This window comes from Lactuca serriola, chromosome 4 (assembly GCF_051521515.1).
Source record: "Lactuca serriola cultivar US96UC23 chromosome 4, Lser_US96UC23_V15, whole genome shotgun sequence".
Classification (NCBI taxonomy): domain Eukaryota; kingdom Viridiplantae; phylum Streptophyta; class Magnoliopsida; order Asterales; family Asteraceae; genus Lactuca; species Lactuca serriola.
Window position 1 is genome coordinate 126,536,849 of NC_136411.1, and position 18,961 is coordinate 126,555,809.

Below are 18,961 nucleotides of genomic sequence, written 5' to 3' on the forward strand. Positions count from 1 at the left end.
CATATCAAACACTACTGAAACTTTCACAATACCATTTTCTACAACATCATAACATTTTCCAATCTAAAAAGGAACTTGGTTTTAGAAACCTATCCATCAATTGTTTGTGGGCACCTATTTCAGAAGTTTAATTTTCCATAATTGTTATATTAAATGAAGTTTTTATGGTTGCCTTAGATGCTTTCCCAAAAGGGTTCCATAGTGCACACCAGAAAACTTCTTTTTGAAATTGGCTAAAATATGCTTTGCACATTACCTATGTTCAACATGTGGCAATAACAATTCTTAACAACTTGAAGTTAGACCCTATACATATTTAACATATGTATTAGGAAATATATATATATATATATATATATATATATATATATATATATATTAGCACTAAAATGAAGTAAACAACGTATTAATAAATTACTAACCTTGTGTTGGTCTGAAATTAAAGCCAATCTAGTTTCCATACCTAGTTTCAAGTCATTAATAAGGTTACCCGAAATCCACTTCTGGTTTTCTTTAATCTCAACACAAACTACTCCCCAAGTTATTGGAAAAATATTGTTGTTAGCATCCTACCTATAGCAGAAAGTAATTCCCTAAAATAGCACCCTTTACAAAGCAACCATCTATATTCATAATCCCTTTTTATCCAACCTTGCATCACTCATTGAAAATACATATAAAACTTGATAAAATGATTCTCCTTATTTAACATAGTATTCACATCCATCTTCACAGTAGAACCAAGGGTTAACTTCTAATTCCTTACCATATGACCATAACATTGCATAACGTTCAACTAGATTAACCCCAATCAAATGTAACACATGTTTTTTCCCTTCTATAATGTCCAATAGTAAATTCAATTCTAAATTTCTATTGGACCTCTAGTCTAAGCTGCCTTACAATCATTTTCTGCTTCTGGAATACTTGTTATGTGTAATGACTCACAATCTATGCATACTTCATTGTTAAAACCACCTTGAAATTCCTAGCACAATTATGCTCACTAATCGACGACTTTATTGGAAAGAGTGTTCCTGACTAGTCAATGAGCCGCACAACCTAAAAGTACACAAACCTAAAAAGTCTTATTGTACCATTCGTCTTGCCACATAACTGATAACTACTTACAATAACATAATTACAAATCATGTGTTTCATCTGCTTAGGATTTTGAAATCTCACCCCTAGTTCCAACTTATGTTTTTTCCAATATACAAACTCATTGGAAATAGAATGATCTTGTCCTATTGGTTCATTCTCCGATACTTCATAAAAAACTTCGTCTTGTACAATAATTTGTTGTTCTTCTTGTTCTTGTTCTTCTCTTGGGTTGGATTCTTGATTGGTTTTTTCTTAAAAAACAAAGTTTACTAAAAAAGAGTCCTTGCTTGTCTTCTTCATACAAGTTGTTTCCTCATTTAGTTCAACATCAGGGGAGAAAATATATGAGACCATGTCTTCATAATCATAACCCACAACACTACATTGATGGCCATTTGGACATGCAACCTCCCTTTGGTCGTATTAGTCTTCATCAAATCATTCTTCTAAACCTATCCCAAAGTGAGCCATATATGTAAAAAAATTTGCATCCCTCACTCCTATATCTAATCCCGATAATCAAATTCAATTTTATTTAATCTTAAATTATTTTTTAAACAAATATTATGCTTGCAATAATAAAGCTTCTCACACCTTTATTGTGTTAATCTTTTAAAAAAAGTTATGCATTATTCACCATACCAACAAAATAGATATCCCTCGGAAGATGTTTTTGTTGGATTAGTGTCTAAGTCCATAACTATTTTAGTATGTACTTGACCCGATGGTGCATGGTCCTTTTGGGTTGCCTTCACCAAAGCACCTTGATAGGATGAATTATGGAGAGAAAGAATTAATTATGATTTATTAATATATTATGAGAATAATATATTAAAGGAGAAATCATATTGTTTAATTAATATTAGTCAAGAATTAATAAGAATTAAGTTTGTGGCTAAAAGACATTAATTAAACTTAAGGGACTAGAACTGTCAATTGTGTGATAGTTGAATATTGAGCTAATGGACTCCATATTAAAGGGGTGGACGAATTCTATGGGGAAACCCATTAGAAATCGTCCAAAGGCCTTTAAGAAAGGAGTTCATGGGTTGCTTAGGGCCTAAGCATCCAAATTAGGGTTTCCTTGTTAGATAACCCTAATAGCCTCACTATTTAAGGAACCCTTAAGCCCCAAAAACGTGGTGAACTAATTGGTTAGGGTTTCCACACGTTTTGGGCAGCCTCCTTCTCTTCTCCTCTTCATCCTTTTGCTCTTGGTGTTTGTGAGCCATTAGAGGAGTGACATTTGTGACTCTAAGCTTTCTAAAGTCAATACAAGAAGGAATTGAGATTGTTATTACTATATAACAATCAAGGTATGATCTAAACCCTAATTCATATGTTATATTGATTATTATATATTAGATCTAGGGTTTATAGTCTTGGATGACTTGCATGTACAATAGACAAACCTAGATCCAAGCATTAGGGTTTGTATGAGCACATAGGATGTTCTTATGAATAAAACCCATCAGTGGTATCAGAGCCTTGATTGGTTTCTATTGTATTGATGCCTTGGTTATTTGTTCAAGCTTCAAAAATCGATTTTTTTGGCCCCCTATCTGATGAACTCGGCGAGTAGCTCCAACTCGGCGAGTCCATAGAGGAACTCGGCGAGTTCGAGCGTCAAAAGGAGGCTGTTTCGGGATTTTTGCCTATTTTGATTTAGGATAATTACCATAATTGTTTAAAATTAATAAAATTCGAATTTTATTGATTCCTTATGATTATCCTTGTCAAAATAAAAGATTTTGGTCATCTAATTAGATAATTGTTACCTTATTTGATAAATGTTAAGTTATGGAAATTATTTGATCATTATCTTGCAAGAATTTGAACTAGATCTAATTAGATAACCACCAATTATAGTTAATTGCCTTATTTGAATTATGTGATCTAGAATATTCTTGACAAAGTTTGGAAAAGTTTCAAATTAATCCCTTTAGGTTTTATAGTTTAAATTAGAACTCAAAAGTTTTGTTTTGAAATTTAAATAGTTGAAACCCTAATGTTTTGAAAAAGGTTTCAAAACTTGCCCTCAAGTTTTGGAATTTAAATTTTGATTGAAAAGTTTGATTTTGAAATATTTAAATTCTAAACCCTAATGTTTTGAAATGTTTCAAAACTTGCCCTCAAGTTTTGGAATTTAAAAGTTGATTAAAAGTTTAATTTAGGACTGTTAAATTCTAAAACCCTAGTATTGTTTTGAAAAGTTCAAATCACACTCTTATGGTTTTATTAATTAATTAAGGTGTATAATTAAAAGAAGTTTAATAAATCCATAAAGTTTTGGTTTACAATTTAATTGAATTAAAAGTATGATTGTTAAATTTGACCACCTAGTATTTTAAAAGTGTAAAATAGTCTAACATTATATATATGTATGAGTAAAAGTCAGTCTTACCGTTAGTAGGCCTCATTCACGAAGCTGGTCTATAAGGGGTGTTTAAGGAAATTGCCTATAAAATGGCGATTGAATGGGTATCCACTCTTACCCACCGCACTCTTGACTAGTGGAGGGTTGTTAGCCGAACGGGTAGGATAGGACAGAAACCTTCCATTATAAGTATAATGAAGTACAAAAGTAACTAAATGTTTTACAAATTCCCAATCTTAGTTACTTTAGGCAAAAGTGAATTGATGCAATTCCATGAAATTACACTTTGTGCCCTTGCGAAGAAGTTAGTGGAGCGTGTGTGGTTTACCGGCACACTAAATGGTTCTAAGCAAAGGAAACAAAGGGTGACTCAATGTTTGTCATAATTCGGTGGAGCGTGTGTGGTTTACCGACACATCGAATAGGTGACTGTAACATGTGGGGGCACCATGTAAGTTTGCATGGTTATTCACACCCGCTTTTTGATCCTCGGCATCCCAGTCACAAACTAGAGGGGCATATCGAGATTTAAACATGCCATTGAAAAGTTCAATGAATCTCAAAGGATCTAGGAGTTTTCATAGATTTAAAACTTAAATTTCTTTTTCGTTTTTTTTAATGGTGGAAATTAGTGAATCATCATTCACTTACCTTCAAATATTCTGCAACTAGATTACGGCATCCCTTTTCTATGTTGTTGCATATTGTGTTGGGTCCTAGCCTTAGTATCTCATTTGGGTGATTTACTAAGGACTCAATGAATCAACTAACTTGAATTCGTTTTCTCCCGTTTTGTAGATGTCAAAGTACGACAACTATGGTCTTCCCAAATCCCGTGGAACAAGCATTCCGCATGAAGATGATATTCCACAATTCGATCGAGGAACAAGAGATCATGCTTCTCTTCCTCCACCTCCTCCAATTATTCTCCCTAACCCACAAGTTCGAAGGCTTGAAAAGTTCAAACTCACTCAAGCCCTTTTGGCAAGTAAACATAAAGAAGGAAAGTCAGTGTGTGCACACGTCCTAGGGATGAAGTCACACATTGATAGGTTAAGAATGTTAGGATCCGTTGTCTGTGAGGAGATGGTTGTTGACTGGGTTCTTTAGTCACTTCCTAACTCGTATAGTGAGTTTGTAAGAGAGTACTATACGATGAACCGCGACGTGAACCTTATAGATCTCACCTATATGCTTATTATTGCTGAATCAGCAATGGTTTGGCGCAATAGAAAAGCAAAGTTGATTGGTGAATCTGCCTTCAAGACCTCTATGGATATAGACAATGGCAACGAAAGACATGCTATGATCGAAAAGTTTGATCATAAGAGAAAGGCAATGTATGAATTAGTTCCATGTTCTGTTCCAAAAGAGTCAATTTGCTTTCATTGCCAAGAGAAGGGGCATTGAAGACGAAGCTGCTCAATTTACCTAAGAGATTTAAGAGATGGGAGAGTCAAAACGTATGACTCTGCTTTAGGTAAAATCCATTGACTAACTCTTTTAAGCTCCTATTCTAGATTCTTAATACATAATGTAATAAGATTACAATTGATGTTTTGTAGGATCAAAGAAAAGAGAGGAAGCTTAAGGGAAGAAGTGAGCAGAATCTAACCGAGAAGGAATGGATTTCGATCGTATTACTTGAAGATTAGATTCTTGAGCTACTACTTAGAGTTAGAATTAGATTGCTAAGAAAGATGTATTAGCATAGTTTTTCAATGAATTGCATTGTAAGGACAAAATCTTTTCCGCAATAAAATAAATTTTGATTTTATATTATTTATCCCTGCGATGGCGTATATGAAAAATTGATGTTTGAATGTTTCTATTATTAGCAATAATGGATTTGATTCTTAATTATGTTTGTGGAAATGTCGAGAATTTACCAAATAGGGAGAGTTTCTCATCGCCCAAGTTTCAGTTGGACAGAAACTTGGAATCATGCAACTTGGTTGCACGATGAATGAGAAATTTCATATTTGGAAATTGGACTAAGTCGTTGACAAAGTGTTAAGTGAAGGACTAGGAGATCGAGTACACAAAGTTGCGTGTTGATCAAGTCCACCATAAGAGTAACAAAGATATTCGTCATGATTTACTAATGGTTTAGTAAATATGATTATACTTATAAGATTAAGTGTAATTCTGAATTGATTGAAAAAGTTTAAATCAATAGCAGAACGAATAAGAAGAATCAAGTAGACAGAAAGATAAAAGTTTCTCCATTCTAAGAAGAAGGGAGAGTACCTTTTATGCTTTATGATAGGTCTTAATGATTAAGAACCATATCTCAATTGATCCTCTAAGTCAGTCTTAGTACAATTGTATGTCTAAGAAGAGGAATCAAGAATTGAAGAAATGGTTAAATCAAGAAGTCAATCATACTTCGTTCCAAAACAAGTCTTAGAGTTAAGATTGTGACATTGAGTGAAAAGTATTAAGAAGGTTTATAGCATTCATCAAATATGGAAAGTTGTGATGTCTTTGATAAGACAAAGACCAACTAAGACCAATTTATGAAGTGTTTTGATAAAAAACTACACTAACTCTTGAATATTTGTTTGTCAAGAAATGTTTATTGACAAGAGAATCTTATATGTCAAGGAGTCAGTGGGAGTCTTAATGGTCTTGAAAGGTTTCAAGAACAAATCAAAATAGACCTTATCGATCATCACTAGCACACAAGTTGAGGTTTACATCCTATCGTATTGACACTATTTTGTTTCTGTGTCATTCCAATTGAGTTAATTATGCATGTGAGTTCTATGAGTTCTCATTTGAACGCATAAAAGGCAGGTACCTTGATCAATGGAAAGTACATTGATAGGAAAAGGTGAGCTGCTTAACTACTTGGAAGACATGGTGGGCAGCTGTGCTACCATAAGACAAGAAGTCAAGATTAAGAAATTTCGGTCCATATGAGTTTGAATTTGTCGTAAACTTTGGTTTTGACAAAATTCACATGGATAGGAACACATACACCATTAAAATCTAAGTGTCATAAGATTCCCTCCTTCATGAAAATGACTGTGAGGAAATTCTTTCACTAAGAGAGATTTTAAAAGGATAGTGACTGTGAAAATTGGATTCTCGAATTCGATTATGGTTACGGTATCCCTTTCCATAATTCGAATTGTGAGATTTGGCAATTAGTCTGAATTGATTAGACACACATGTGAGCTATCTAAGGGAAATGTGTATAAGCTTAGATAAAGGATTATCAAAGAATTAGGTATTAGAAACATGAACTTAAGAAATTCAATAAGTATTGTTTTTCTGGAAGTTAAGCTGGTTTCTGAATACATGTCAAAGCTAGTGGGAGCATAAGTGTTATGTTTATAATAATTATCATGATAAGTGGGAGCATAAATGTTATGATTGCATGATTATTATGGAAAGTATTACAAGTTAGCAATATTAATTATAGAAAAACACGAGTTACACCTTGCAAAGTCGTAAAGGTTGTAAAGTTGTTTTACTATAATTAAGGGAGAGAATATTATGCTTCATTTCAAATTTAAAGGTTTAGGTTGTGAAATGTTAATAAATTTAGTCTAGGAAACATAGTGTGTTCTCAAATTTCAATTATGATTACGACATTCCTCTTCATAGTTCGAATTTTGAGAACATAGCACATAAAATATTATGGCAGAAGATTGATAAAGTATCAAATCTTTATGTAAGACATTATGCATCGTGTCCTATACGCTTCGAGTATAGGATCGATTGCAAATGCTATAATATTTGACCATTCTAAAATTTTCCAAATGTCTAGCGCATTTAGAAGGAAAAAGGACAAGAATCGGTTTTGACTAAGATAATTAAACAACTATCAAAGACAATCCAAAGTTCGCCTAGGATTGGTCGCTTGTGAGTAGTTGGAAGTATATTATTGGATGGACCATATCGACATTATTATGAATAAATAAGATTCTATTAAGAATGAATTGTCATATGGTAAGTATGGAAAGTTTTCCATATTGGGAATTGAATATTGAAAATACATGTCTAGATTAGAAACTTTTATGCAAAAGGATGTTCAAAGGAATGTACTTTGAGTGAGAGACATCACATATAAGGAATTGTCTTGTAACAATCTTCGATAGAGGACTTTGTAATATCATTGGAAATAGTCATTGTGACTTTTGTGCTATGATATTACGAAAGGATCATTGCATAAAATGTTAGAATCTAGCATATTCCATAAGTAGCAAGAATTTGATATTCTTTCACTTGTGAAAAGGATTAGGAGTTGTGAAATGAGTATGATTGGAAATGTGTTCGTTTGATCTATTTCACAAAGTAAGAACCATAGGTAAACATTGTGTGCATGCTAGGAGCATGGGACAAGTGTTGTAATAATTCAAGTAAAAAGTTGATTACCCGAAACAACAAATAATGAGTAATCGATATGGTGATAAATAAAAGGTGTTTTATTTATACTCAAAGGTTTGAGGCCATATGGTATTAGTATTATTCTTGTGTTTCACTTTGCATGTTTTGACTTCCTGAATAATTTAATTGGTTAAGGACAGTCAAATTATTCGAACGGACCACAGTCGTTCATATGTTGGAAGTAGGTATGAATGAAGACTGTCGTGAATTGGTGTGTGGATTGTCTAAAGAGCATTAGACATAAGCAAATGTTTGCTGCAACGTTCATGAGTGCTTATGAATATGATTTGAGCATTGGATCAAACCCACGCTCACTTGGATCACTTCATGGATTTCATCACGAGTGATTGGTGAGACGATAATATCTTATATTCTTGAAACCGAGATGTGTGAGTTGTATCTTGCGAGTCGGTTGCACATTGATAATATGTAAACGCACCAGTAACTTGGTGTCATAAAACATATTGTTGTGTGTGATTCAGTGAGTGAGTGCAAGTGAGCATTGAGTCAAAGTTTATCCGTTCCTTTTATCCAAAGTAGGATAAAAGCGATATCTGTGGGCCCCTCGATGATTTAGTGATGACAAACGTAAATGCTCGGCCGGGCTAGGGCTAATTTGATTTGTTCAATTAGTCAGTCGTCATAAATTGGAAGTCGAGAAATAGTACAGAGAGAATGATTAGAAATCATGACTTACGATATCTAGAATGGAGGAATATATGATCCCTTATCTAAAGGACACGCATATCTGATAGGATCAGAGTTGACAGCGGCTTTGGAAAGCTACGATTGCAGATCAGGATCTGAAGTCATACGCATAATAGTTATTAGACTTATCCAAGTGGGAGACTGTTGGATTAGTGTCTAAGTCCATAACTATTTTGGTATGTACTTGACCCGATGGTGCATGGTCCTTTTGGGTTGCCTTCATCAAAGCAACTTGATAGGATGAATTATGGAGAGAAAGGATTAAATATGATTTATTAATATATGATGAGAATAATATATTAAAGGAGAAATCATATTGTTTAATTAATTTTAGTCAAGAATTAATAAGAATTAAGTTTGTGACTAAAAGAGATTAATTAAACTTAAGGGATTGGAATTGTAATTATAAGATAATTGCAATTGGGCCATGGATTGCCTTATATTATAAGGTTGGACGAATTCTATGGGGAAACCCATTAGAAATCGTCCAAGGCCTTTAAGGAAAGGAGTCCATGGGTTGCTTAGGGCTTAAGCATCCAAATTAGGGTTTCCTTGTTAGATAACCCTAATAGCCTCACTATATATAGAGCCCTTATGCCCCAAAAACGTGGACAAGACTTCTTCTAGGGTTTCCACACGTTTTGGGCAGCCTCCTTCTCTTCTCCTCTTCATCCTCTTGCTCTTGGTGTTTGTGAACCATTAGAGGAGTGACATTTGTGACTCTAAGCTTTCTAAAGTCAATACAAGAAGGATTTGAGATTGTTATTGCTACATAACAATCAAGGTATGATCTAAACCCTAATTTATATGTTATATTGATTATCATATGCTAGATCTAGGGTTTATAGTCTTGGATGAATTGCATGTACAATAGAGAAACCTAGATCCAAACATTAGGGTTTGTATGAGCACATAGGATGTTCTTATGACCAAAACCCATCAGGTGTATGGCTGTACACTCCTTGTATGGCCGTACATACCCTTTTTAGGGTCCAAAATGGCATTTAACTTTCAATGAGGTTAAGTATTGGTCAAGACACACTCCATAGATGCTTAAGAGGACTTTAAATTACTAAATGGCATGTTTCACCATGAGTGTACGGCCGTACACTCACTTGGACCATACACTCTGGCCGTACACACACATGAAACACAACCTCTTGGCCGTAAACACTAATGTGTGGCCATACATCCATTATATGCAACCCTTAGTACTTCTAGCACTTGAATCTAAGTGTTTTCTATGACCCAGGGTGTCTTTCCTTGCATAATTAGTTGTTTAAACTCTAATTGTATACATATATGTATCATTATATGATAAATAGGATCCGTGTGTGCTCACGTCTTCACTTGGCACTTAGCATCCTATACCACTCGTTCATCCAAACCACTCACTACAAGTGAGTTCATACCCCTTAATCTACCTTTTTAATGATTTTAAATGATTTTATGGGGGGGGGGGGGAATACAAGTTGAAACATTCTTGTTATTATATCAATCACATGTGATTAATAACTAGAACAAACAGATAGATCTTTCTATTACATTCAAACTGTTATCAAACTATGGATTTCAAATACTTCTAAATTTTATCAAAATCTTTTACATACTAAACTCTTTATCAAACTTGTTTTTATATGCCAAACCTTTCTTTTAACTCTTTCAAACTTATATATTATCAAAACCATGTCTAATGCATATATAATTATATAAGTAAGGTTGGAAGGACTTAGGACTGATAACTCACTTTATTTCTTGTTCCTTGTTTGGTTGTGGACTTAGAGTACCCTGTTGTTTGTCTGAGTGTCATTTGATCCTTAGTTATATATTATGTATATATGTATATACATAAAAGGTTTTATCTTAGTTCAACATGCTCAGTCATACAAACAACTCTACAAGTAAACTATAATTGGTATAGTTTAGGAAATCACTACTCACTATTTCTAGTACAATGAAACATACAAAGAGTCAGTTCATATATGAGCCAATACATACTATAACGAGAAACAATACTCACTATAAAGAGAAACAATACATACTATATACTATACAAGAGAACATACTATAATGAGAAACAAAGAGAACATACTACATACTAGACAGAGAGAACATACACTACACTAGTACATACATTACATATACAAGAATACTATAACATAAATGTGAGCCACCACTTCGGGGCATGGCATCACTGCTATGGCTCATTTTGTAACCAAAATCTCTTGGAGGGAGAGCGTGAATTTGTGTATAGATCTATACGGGGCTGACCGTCCTACACCTTGCTGCTAGCTAAAGTGGGACTTGCAGGTCTACGGGTGACAAATGTCATACCATTTCGACGTCTTCGAGCGTCGTGTTTTACTAGTCGATCAAGTATGGTTACAATCATATCACATTATACCTTAATTAACAATCGGTTTAAGGTAGTTAGTACAACATTAGTTACTATATACAACACTACAGTACTTTATTATTTTCCCATTGCATTCACATTGTGATCTTCTCACATAAACGGTAATGTAAAAACTATATTTTGTTAATGATAGTCACACTTGGGAAAAATATACACTTTACAAGAAACAAACATACATAACATTTGATGCCTTGGTAGAAGGCTACTTTTTAGTAGAAAATATAGGATTTTCTAGGAGATACAAAAATTTACTACAAACATTTACAAACTTATACATCAAACACTTACAAACATTTTCATACAAACAATGACACTAAAATGCTTATGAACTCACCAGCTTTAAAGATGATAAACTCTTTCAAAATAACTTGTATTCTCAGGTCATCAGTAGACAGGTACCGATGCAGGTTTTGAAAAGACGGAGCTTTCAAGACTCGTCTCTTATTTTGATTCATATTTTGGTGTATTATAACTATACATAACATACTTGTATTAAATTATATTATTAATGCAATGGATGATGTTGTTGCTTGTTTACTATTATGCTTTGTTGTAATATTGTACATGACGTCCTCTGCCCCAGAACGTTTCCATCGTTCCGGTTTTGGGGTGTGACATTTAGTATCACAAGTGTAATATCTCTAATTGATCACAAACACCAAGAGCAAGTTGGAAGAATATGAGAGAGGATGAGGGATACTAATTTTCGGCTGGAACTCTTCTTAGGGTTTCTAGTGTCCCAAAATATGATGCCCCAAGGGTTCCTTATATAGATGAGGTATTAAGGTTTCAGTCAAATACCTAATCTGGTTGCTTAAGCCCTAAGCAGCCCATAAGATACATCCATAACACCCTATGGAATAATTCTATGTGGGCTTCCACAAGAATTTCGTCCATTCCTTAACTTAGGGATCCACAACCCATTTTGCAACTATCTTATAATTACAATATCAGTCCCCTTTATTTAATTAATCTCTTTTGACCAGAAAATTAATTTTAAATTAATTCTTGACCAATATCAATTAAACAATATGATTTCTCTTTTAATATATTATTCACATAATATATTAATAAATCATAATCAACCTCTTTCTCCATAATTCATTCAGTCAAGTTGTTTTGGTGAAGGCAACCCAAAAAGATCATGCTACTATCGGGTCAAGTACATACAAATTATAGTTATGGGCTTAGACACATAATCCAACACAGTAGGCACTACATTCTGAACATCTTAATGGGCTAAGTCGTTTTCACTTATTCCAAGGGTTCCAAAGCTCATATCTGGTCCTTTTTATGGTCTAAATAGATAAAGTTTCCAACTTTATCCCTTAAGACGCTCCAAGAGATCAAGATCTCAAATCCTAGGTCTAAAAAGGCAAAAACATAACATTGGTTTAACCATTAAGCACTTAATCTCCAAAGTCCTTAGTCTATTCGCTCTAAAAGAATCTCTAACACTAAAAATAACTTAAAGGTCGATGCTTTTTCTACAAGGGGTAGATATCTCGGAAAATGGAAATGCATTAATGACCATTCAGTTCCAAAGATTTTATGGAACAAGTCTTTATCACCTTTCTGAAAAAGCTGCATATTTTTCCATGTTTAAACTATTTTCTTGTTTGACTAATTCTTTTGTTTGTATTCTTATATTATTTACTCTTTTGTACCATTTTGTAAAGGAATCTGACGGTGGAAATTATAAGCCTAGTATGCAACTTTTGACACATTATTATCCCTAGAAAACATGATGTTGTATATGACTAAATATCTCTAAATTTCTCATTAGCGAGACCATCTGCTAAGAACATTGAGTCACCCTTTCATGTTGATTGTCTAACACTGTCTAAACTCTCAAAGTGAGACCTGGTCCAAATAAAAAAATATTGATAAAAGGGTTGTGGTGTTTGTTTTTAATATAATCATCTTTACCTAACCTTATCCCTAGAAGCATGCTCGTCGTATGCATCAAGTTTCATGTTCTGCTAAAATATTGAGCATAACCCAATGGCTTACCTTGATTGCATAATCATCAACGTAAGAGATACTTCTTTGGTCCTTAAATGACAAAGGGTTGTTAATATCCCTGACCTTCTAGTCTGAAGTATGACATGGTATCATTATGATTTAATTGTGAATCTTTGATTCTAGATTGCAACTTACTCCATGATACGAAAGTTTAAACCACTTCTTGTTGATGAGTTAAATTGTTAATGATTCACGCTGATGTCACCTCAGTGTGACTAAAACATTCCATTCTCTCCACAAGTCTTCTAATACAGAACTTGATGATTCACTGTGTAAAACCACACGCTGATAAAAGTTCAAAAGTTTGTGTCGATGGTTAGTCTATCTACGATAGTCTATCACACACACCAATCCATTCTTACCCTTACTTTCGTCTTTAAAGTTTGTAGGCTACAATGACATTTTCCCTGATAACAATTCCTAAAAAAAAACCTAAAAATGCAAATTTTCAAATTAAAAAAAAAATAGATTTTTGGTTTTCTTTTTTGAAGTCCAATTTTCAAGAATTTTAAAAAAAAAAGTTAAATTTTTTGAAAAAAAAATTCTAAATTTTTGGAGTTTAAAATAGCTTATAAATTAATGTATTAGTAGGTACCATGGATGAACCAAGGAAAAAAGTAAGGGTCACAAATTTTTACAGAAGTTGCACATTAATAGATAATCAAATTAATCAGCACTTTAAAATGATTTATACGCACTCATCTGTGACACATGTCTCTAAATTATTATTTTTTTTAACGACAAATCTAACATACTCCTAAACTACTCCTTAAATCCACCTATGTCCACGACGATACTTGAAACCTCAACCTCAAGGAGGGAGGGCAACACCAAATACGACTGGGCTAGATGCCCTTTGGTTCCAAAACTATTTCATAGTTGCATATTGAAGGGTAGCATGGGTTAATCCGGGCTCTATACTAGGTCCGCCTATATATATATATATATATGGTTAGGTTATTTTGTTTTTAATAACTATTGTGTGCCAGAATGCACAGATCTGGACCATTGGATGAAATATAATCAAAGGCCATGATCTGAGGGTCTATGATAGTAGAATAGGATAACATGTACCATATAATCATATAAATTTGAGCATAAGGGCATTCTAGTCAATTAACCTATATTAAAAAAGGAAATTTTCGGATTTTTAGGGATAATTAATTCCTTTATTTTTAAAAATCCAAATATTTTAAATTAATTTAAAATTTAAAATCCGATTTTTATTCTGTCAGAATGATAGAATTTTAACCATAAAGTAGTAAACATATTTTTCGATTTTATTCTGTCAGAATGACAGAATGTCAACCATAAACTAGTAAATATATTCAGAAAGAATACACAAAATCGATTCTTGAACTAATAATATACCAAATAATTACATTGTACCATTGTGATTCATTGAATTATAACAAATATTCTGAAAGAATAGCAAGTATAATTCTTAAAAAATAACAACATTCTAGATGTCTTGTGTATGTTTGACCTCTAAGCCAATTCAAAATATGCTAGCATTCTATGAGATTGACATTTTGTGACATTGACATTCTGTCAGAATTGTATTGCATGAGATTGATTTTATACAAGGAGCCTTTCCCATCAGGTCTTCAAGCCATTTCTATGATAAATTCATTGTCAAATACTTTGTAGTGATACACTTGTAACAACTGCACATTAAACATATAATTAATTAACTACAAATTCTATCAGAATAAAGCAATAATACTCTTATATAATAAACTATTCTTTCAGAATGGAAATATTATAAAAAGGTAAACAAGGTCAAAGCTATGATCAGCCCATATGTCTGTTTGCTTCAGCATCATAAACATAAGGAAAAGTCAGTTTGCTTCAACATCAAATCTATGATCAGGATAGATGTTTGCTTCAACATCATAAACATAGATTGAATCATCAATACTTCCAGCTACAAGTTCTCTGCCATCAAAGAATGGTGTCTCTGAATTTCTGAAAAAAATAAAAAATTACAAAAACCCAACTCAAAAAACTGAATCAAAGATCAATAAACTTCATGTAAACTTACCAGCATCTCCTCATTAACTGGTGATTCCATCACTAACCATGTATACAATGTGAGATTGTCATATTTCTCTTTGGCATTTCATCAAACACTTTAAGGGCGCTCCCTAAATCACCACATTTTCTATGAATCATGAATGAAAAAAAAACCAATTCAGAACCATCAACATCAAATGAGTTACACAGGATGGTATATCTCCTGTGTACGGTTTCCATACGATCGAAGAAAAAAAAGCATAAATGTTTATGTGGCTTCGGTTTTGATTGAAAATGGTAGAACCCCCATTTTTTTTAACCACAGCCACTGAATCATTATTGTAACGAAAACCTGTGAACAAACATAAAATCAAATTCCAATAACATTATAGCACACAAATAATAACATTAATAGAGATAATTTGTTGTACTCCTGGTTCAGTAATTACATCAAACACATGGTGGGCATTGATGAATTCTAACAGATTTGTACTAGACATTTCGGTTGTCCATGGGAATTGGGAGTATTTCCTGCAAATTGCCAAAGTATTTACAGAACTGAATTTAACCTGTGATTTATGTTGATCACAGATGACAAAACGAGTAACTGGAAATTGTTCCTTTACAAATAGGGTCCATATTTGGGGAAATCAAAGGAAAAGAAACAGCATGTACCTCGTGTTCTCTCTTCTCCATATTATGCGAGATCAAGAATCGATCGTCAGGAGGGAAGAAAAGGGGTCGTGCTTTCTCTTCTCCATCTCGTGTGTGCGCATCAGAAAAAAAAATGAAGAAGCGATCGACTCCTTCTATCTGTGACGTGTGTCGACTAGAAGAAGAAAGAAGAAATCAAGGTCTTGATCAGTTGTGTTGTGGGGTGTCGGTCATTCATCTTGGTAATTCCTTGAATATAAGACACGATGCAAGAGAGAGACTAGGTCAAAATTATTGATTTTATTTCCTTAATTGCAGGATTTTAATTAAATGATTCCTTAATTGAAAAGTACAAAATGTCCAGAATACCCTTAAATGATTTATTTAATTGATTATTATTTCTTGAATTCTCATTGGTGCATTTAGGCACACAATACTTGCTAAAAACATTTGAACCTAGCTATCTCTCTCTCTCTCTCTCTCTCTCTCTCTCTCTATATATATATATATATATATATATATATATATATATATATATATATATATATATATATATATATATATATATATATATATATATATATACTTGGAGATGCATATCTGCATTATATGTATAATAATAATAAAGCCATTTATTAAAAACAATACTAACTGTGAAGAGTGAATGTAAATTTTATCTCGTTTAACTTGTCTAAATCTTGTTGCCATTATTAATTTGTCTAAAACTTTTGTCGTTCATGTGAAGAGTGAGTGTAATGTTTCATTCAAATGACGAGTAGTATATACCTTTTGTGCAAGATAAGCCTTGTTATGAGCATTTTTGCTTTCCACATTTTGAAAAAAAATACTCCTTCACAATTTATCTTGTGCCTATTCACCTTTGGATTTTCGTTTTCCTTATAGTTTCATATTGTTTCTTATGAGAGCATCTCACTTTAAAGAATCCATTCTTTATAACAATAGGTAACCTACTACTCTGAATTATCATAACATAACACCAGTTAATACGATTTCATATCCTTTTAACAACAATTTATACACTCACATTTCTTCAAATTACTTGAAAATAGACAATTGCAGATTATTATAGAAAAGTAAAATGAGTTTCATAACAACAAGCATATGATATGGCTACAGTTAAAGTCTCCTCCAACTTGTTTAGATACATATATTTATATCCTGCAACTTCCAACTCCTTTTATAACACTAGAAAACATCCAAAAAAAAGGGAAAAGATACACCACATATGTGATCTTGTTATCTGTTTTAAGCCTCAGCAGCCTTCTTGTCTGGAAGTGATTTATTATTAGAACGTTTAGTTTCATAATCTTTGACTGCTGCTTTAATGGCATCCTCTGCAAGCATGCTGCAATGGAGTTTCACAGGTGGAAGAGACAAGTGTTTTGCAATCTCCCTGCAACAAACAACATCCATTATCATCATGGGGTCTATAATTATTGCACCATAGATTTACAAGTAAAAATGACTACTGAGTGAAAAGAAAATGCAATTGAACTCACGTGTTCTTGATAGTGAGAACTTCTTCCATCTGTTTTCCTTTGACCCATTCGGTAGCTGAAAACAAAAAGTCAACACTTAGAAAAAAGTTACAAACAATTACCATTATGCCAAAAATACTAAACAATACATTAAACTTTTTAGCACAATCCATCTATGAACTTTAGCATACATAATGTTAGAGGAGTAGGTTATCTGATGATTCTGATCAAACAAGCAGCATAAAAGAACTGAATGAAAGTACATAACCATTTTACCCTTCTGTCTAAAAGTGATGCTTAATGATCTTGATCAACTTATCTTGCATCAGATAGGAGGATAAGTTTCATGTAAAGAGAGCAAACAATCATATTAACAATTAATAGAATGATTTAAAGAAAACAAGAGATCAAAATAAGTACTCAACTCAAACCTATTTCCAAATTATAACTCCAAGATTTTAAATAGGCATATGATGGGTTTTATGCACCTAACACATATGGAAGAGGAGGCATCCGATACAAAAAACACTGAAAATACAGGTTGCTCTGTACACGATTTTGCATAAACTGAATTTCGGATCCAACCTTTGATTATGAACAGAAAGGTTTCAGCTTTACTATGTTTCACTTTCGATCTTAATCAAACAAAATCAATTGAACTATAGATGACTTCTCCAATATTCTTGGAAGCCATTTCCAAATTTGACTAAAACAGGTATTCTAAATCAAGGTATAAATTCTAATATTATGAACATCAAAGGGCTTGTTATAACATCAAGAATCTACAAAGAATTCGTCTTATTTATAAACAGGGCTAGGGTTTTGGAAAGGAAAACTAACCAACAGAAGAAGAAGCGATGGCAGAACCACAACCAAACGTTTTGAAGCAAGCATCCGTAATCTTCCCAGTCTCTTCATCAACCTTAATCTGAAGCTTCATAACATCTCCGCAAGCCGGCGCACCCACAAGCCCTGTTCCAACGGTAGGATCGTTCTTATCAAAAGCACCGACGTTACGAGGATTGTTGTAATGGTCCACCACCCTCTCGTGGTAAAACCTCGGCAGAATCCGAGCCACCACCGGTGCAGATGACCGTGTATCGGCTAATCCCAACCCTAGAATCCTTTTAGTAGCGTGCCTCAACATTTTCGTGACTATTTCTTCTCGATTGAAAATGAATTGAATTGCGATGTAAAACTATTTTGAGTTTCGGTTTACGAAGATATGGATGTGAACGGAGGGAGATAAGATCGACGAGCCGGTGTTACTGGTTAGGTTTAGCCGTTAAATGATTCGCGAACCCATGTAGCGTTTCTTACATTTTTTTCGGGCTTAGATAACTTATTTTTCGGTTTTTTTTTATTTTTATTTTTATTTTTTATTTTTATTTTTTTTATTTTTATTTTTATTTATTTATTTATTTATTTATTTATTTTATGTTGTCGTGTTTGGAAAGCCAAAAAGTAACCTATAAGCTAGCTTTTTGAAAAGCTACTTAGACTAACTTTTTAGGAACTTTTTTAAAATTTTCCAAATATACCCCTTAATTAATTATAAAAACACATACTTTTACATGTCATTTTATGTAATTTTATATATTTCAGCTAGTTTTATCAAACGTTATTTTTTATCAGCTAGCTTTTTAGCTATCAGCTAGCTTTTTATTTAACAGCTAGCTTTTCAGCTAGTCCGCTAAACATAGCCTTACTACTAAAAATGGTGATTTTTTCTAAGCCATTATATCGTTTATTCATCTTAGGGGT

The 18,961-nt window shown here is 33.1% G+C and overlaps 1 protein-coding gene across 1 annotated transcript; it reads right to left on the reverse strand.

Annotated features, from left to right (window-relative positions):
• Nucleotides 1–16,754: 16,754 nt before the first annotated feature.
• Nucleotides 16,755–18,481, reverse strand: LOC145102512 (iron-sulfur cluster assembly protein 1-like). Its single transcript, XM_079039917.1, has 3 exons — nt 18,038–18,481; nt 17,219–17,273; nt 16,755–17,112 (listed from the first exon to the last, which is right to left on the reverse strand). The coding sequence occupies exons 1-3, from the start codon at nt 18,342–18,344 to the stop codon at nt 16,965–16,967; spliced, it is 510 nt and encodes a 169-aa protein (XP_078896043.1). The 5' UTR covers nt 18,345–18,481; the 3' UTR covers nt 16,755–16,964.
• Nucleotides 18,482–18,961: the final 480 nt, after the last annotated feature.

Bases quoted from the DNA above. Each gene is read 5' to 3' on its own strand.
- LOC145102512 (XM_079039917.1), bottom strand. From the start codon at position 18,344: ATGTTGAGGCACGCTACTAAAAGGATTCTAGGGTTGGGATTAGCCGAT. The intron at 17,274-18,037 runs GTTAGTTTTCCT...TTTTGTTTTCAG, and splicing joins CATCGCTTCTTCTTCTGTTG to CTACCGAATGGGTCAAAGGA. The intron at 17,113-17,218 runs GTGAGTTCAATT...TGTTTGTTGCAG, and splicing joins GTTCTCACTATCAAGAACAC to GGAGATTGCAAAACACTTGT.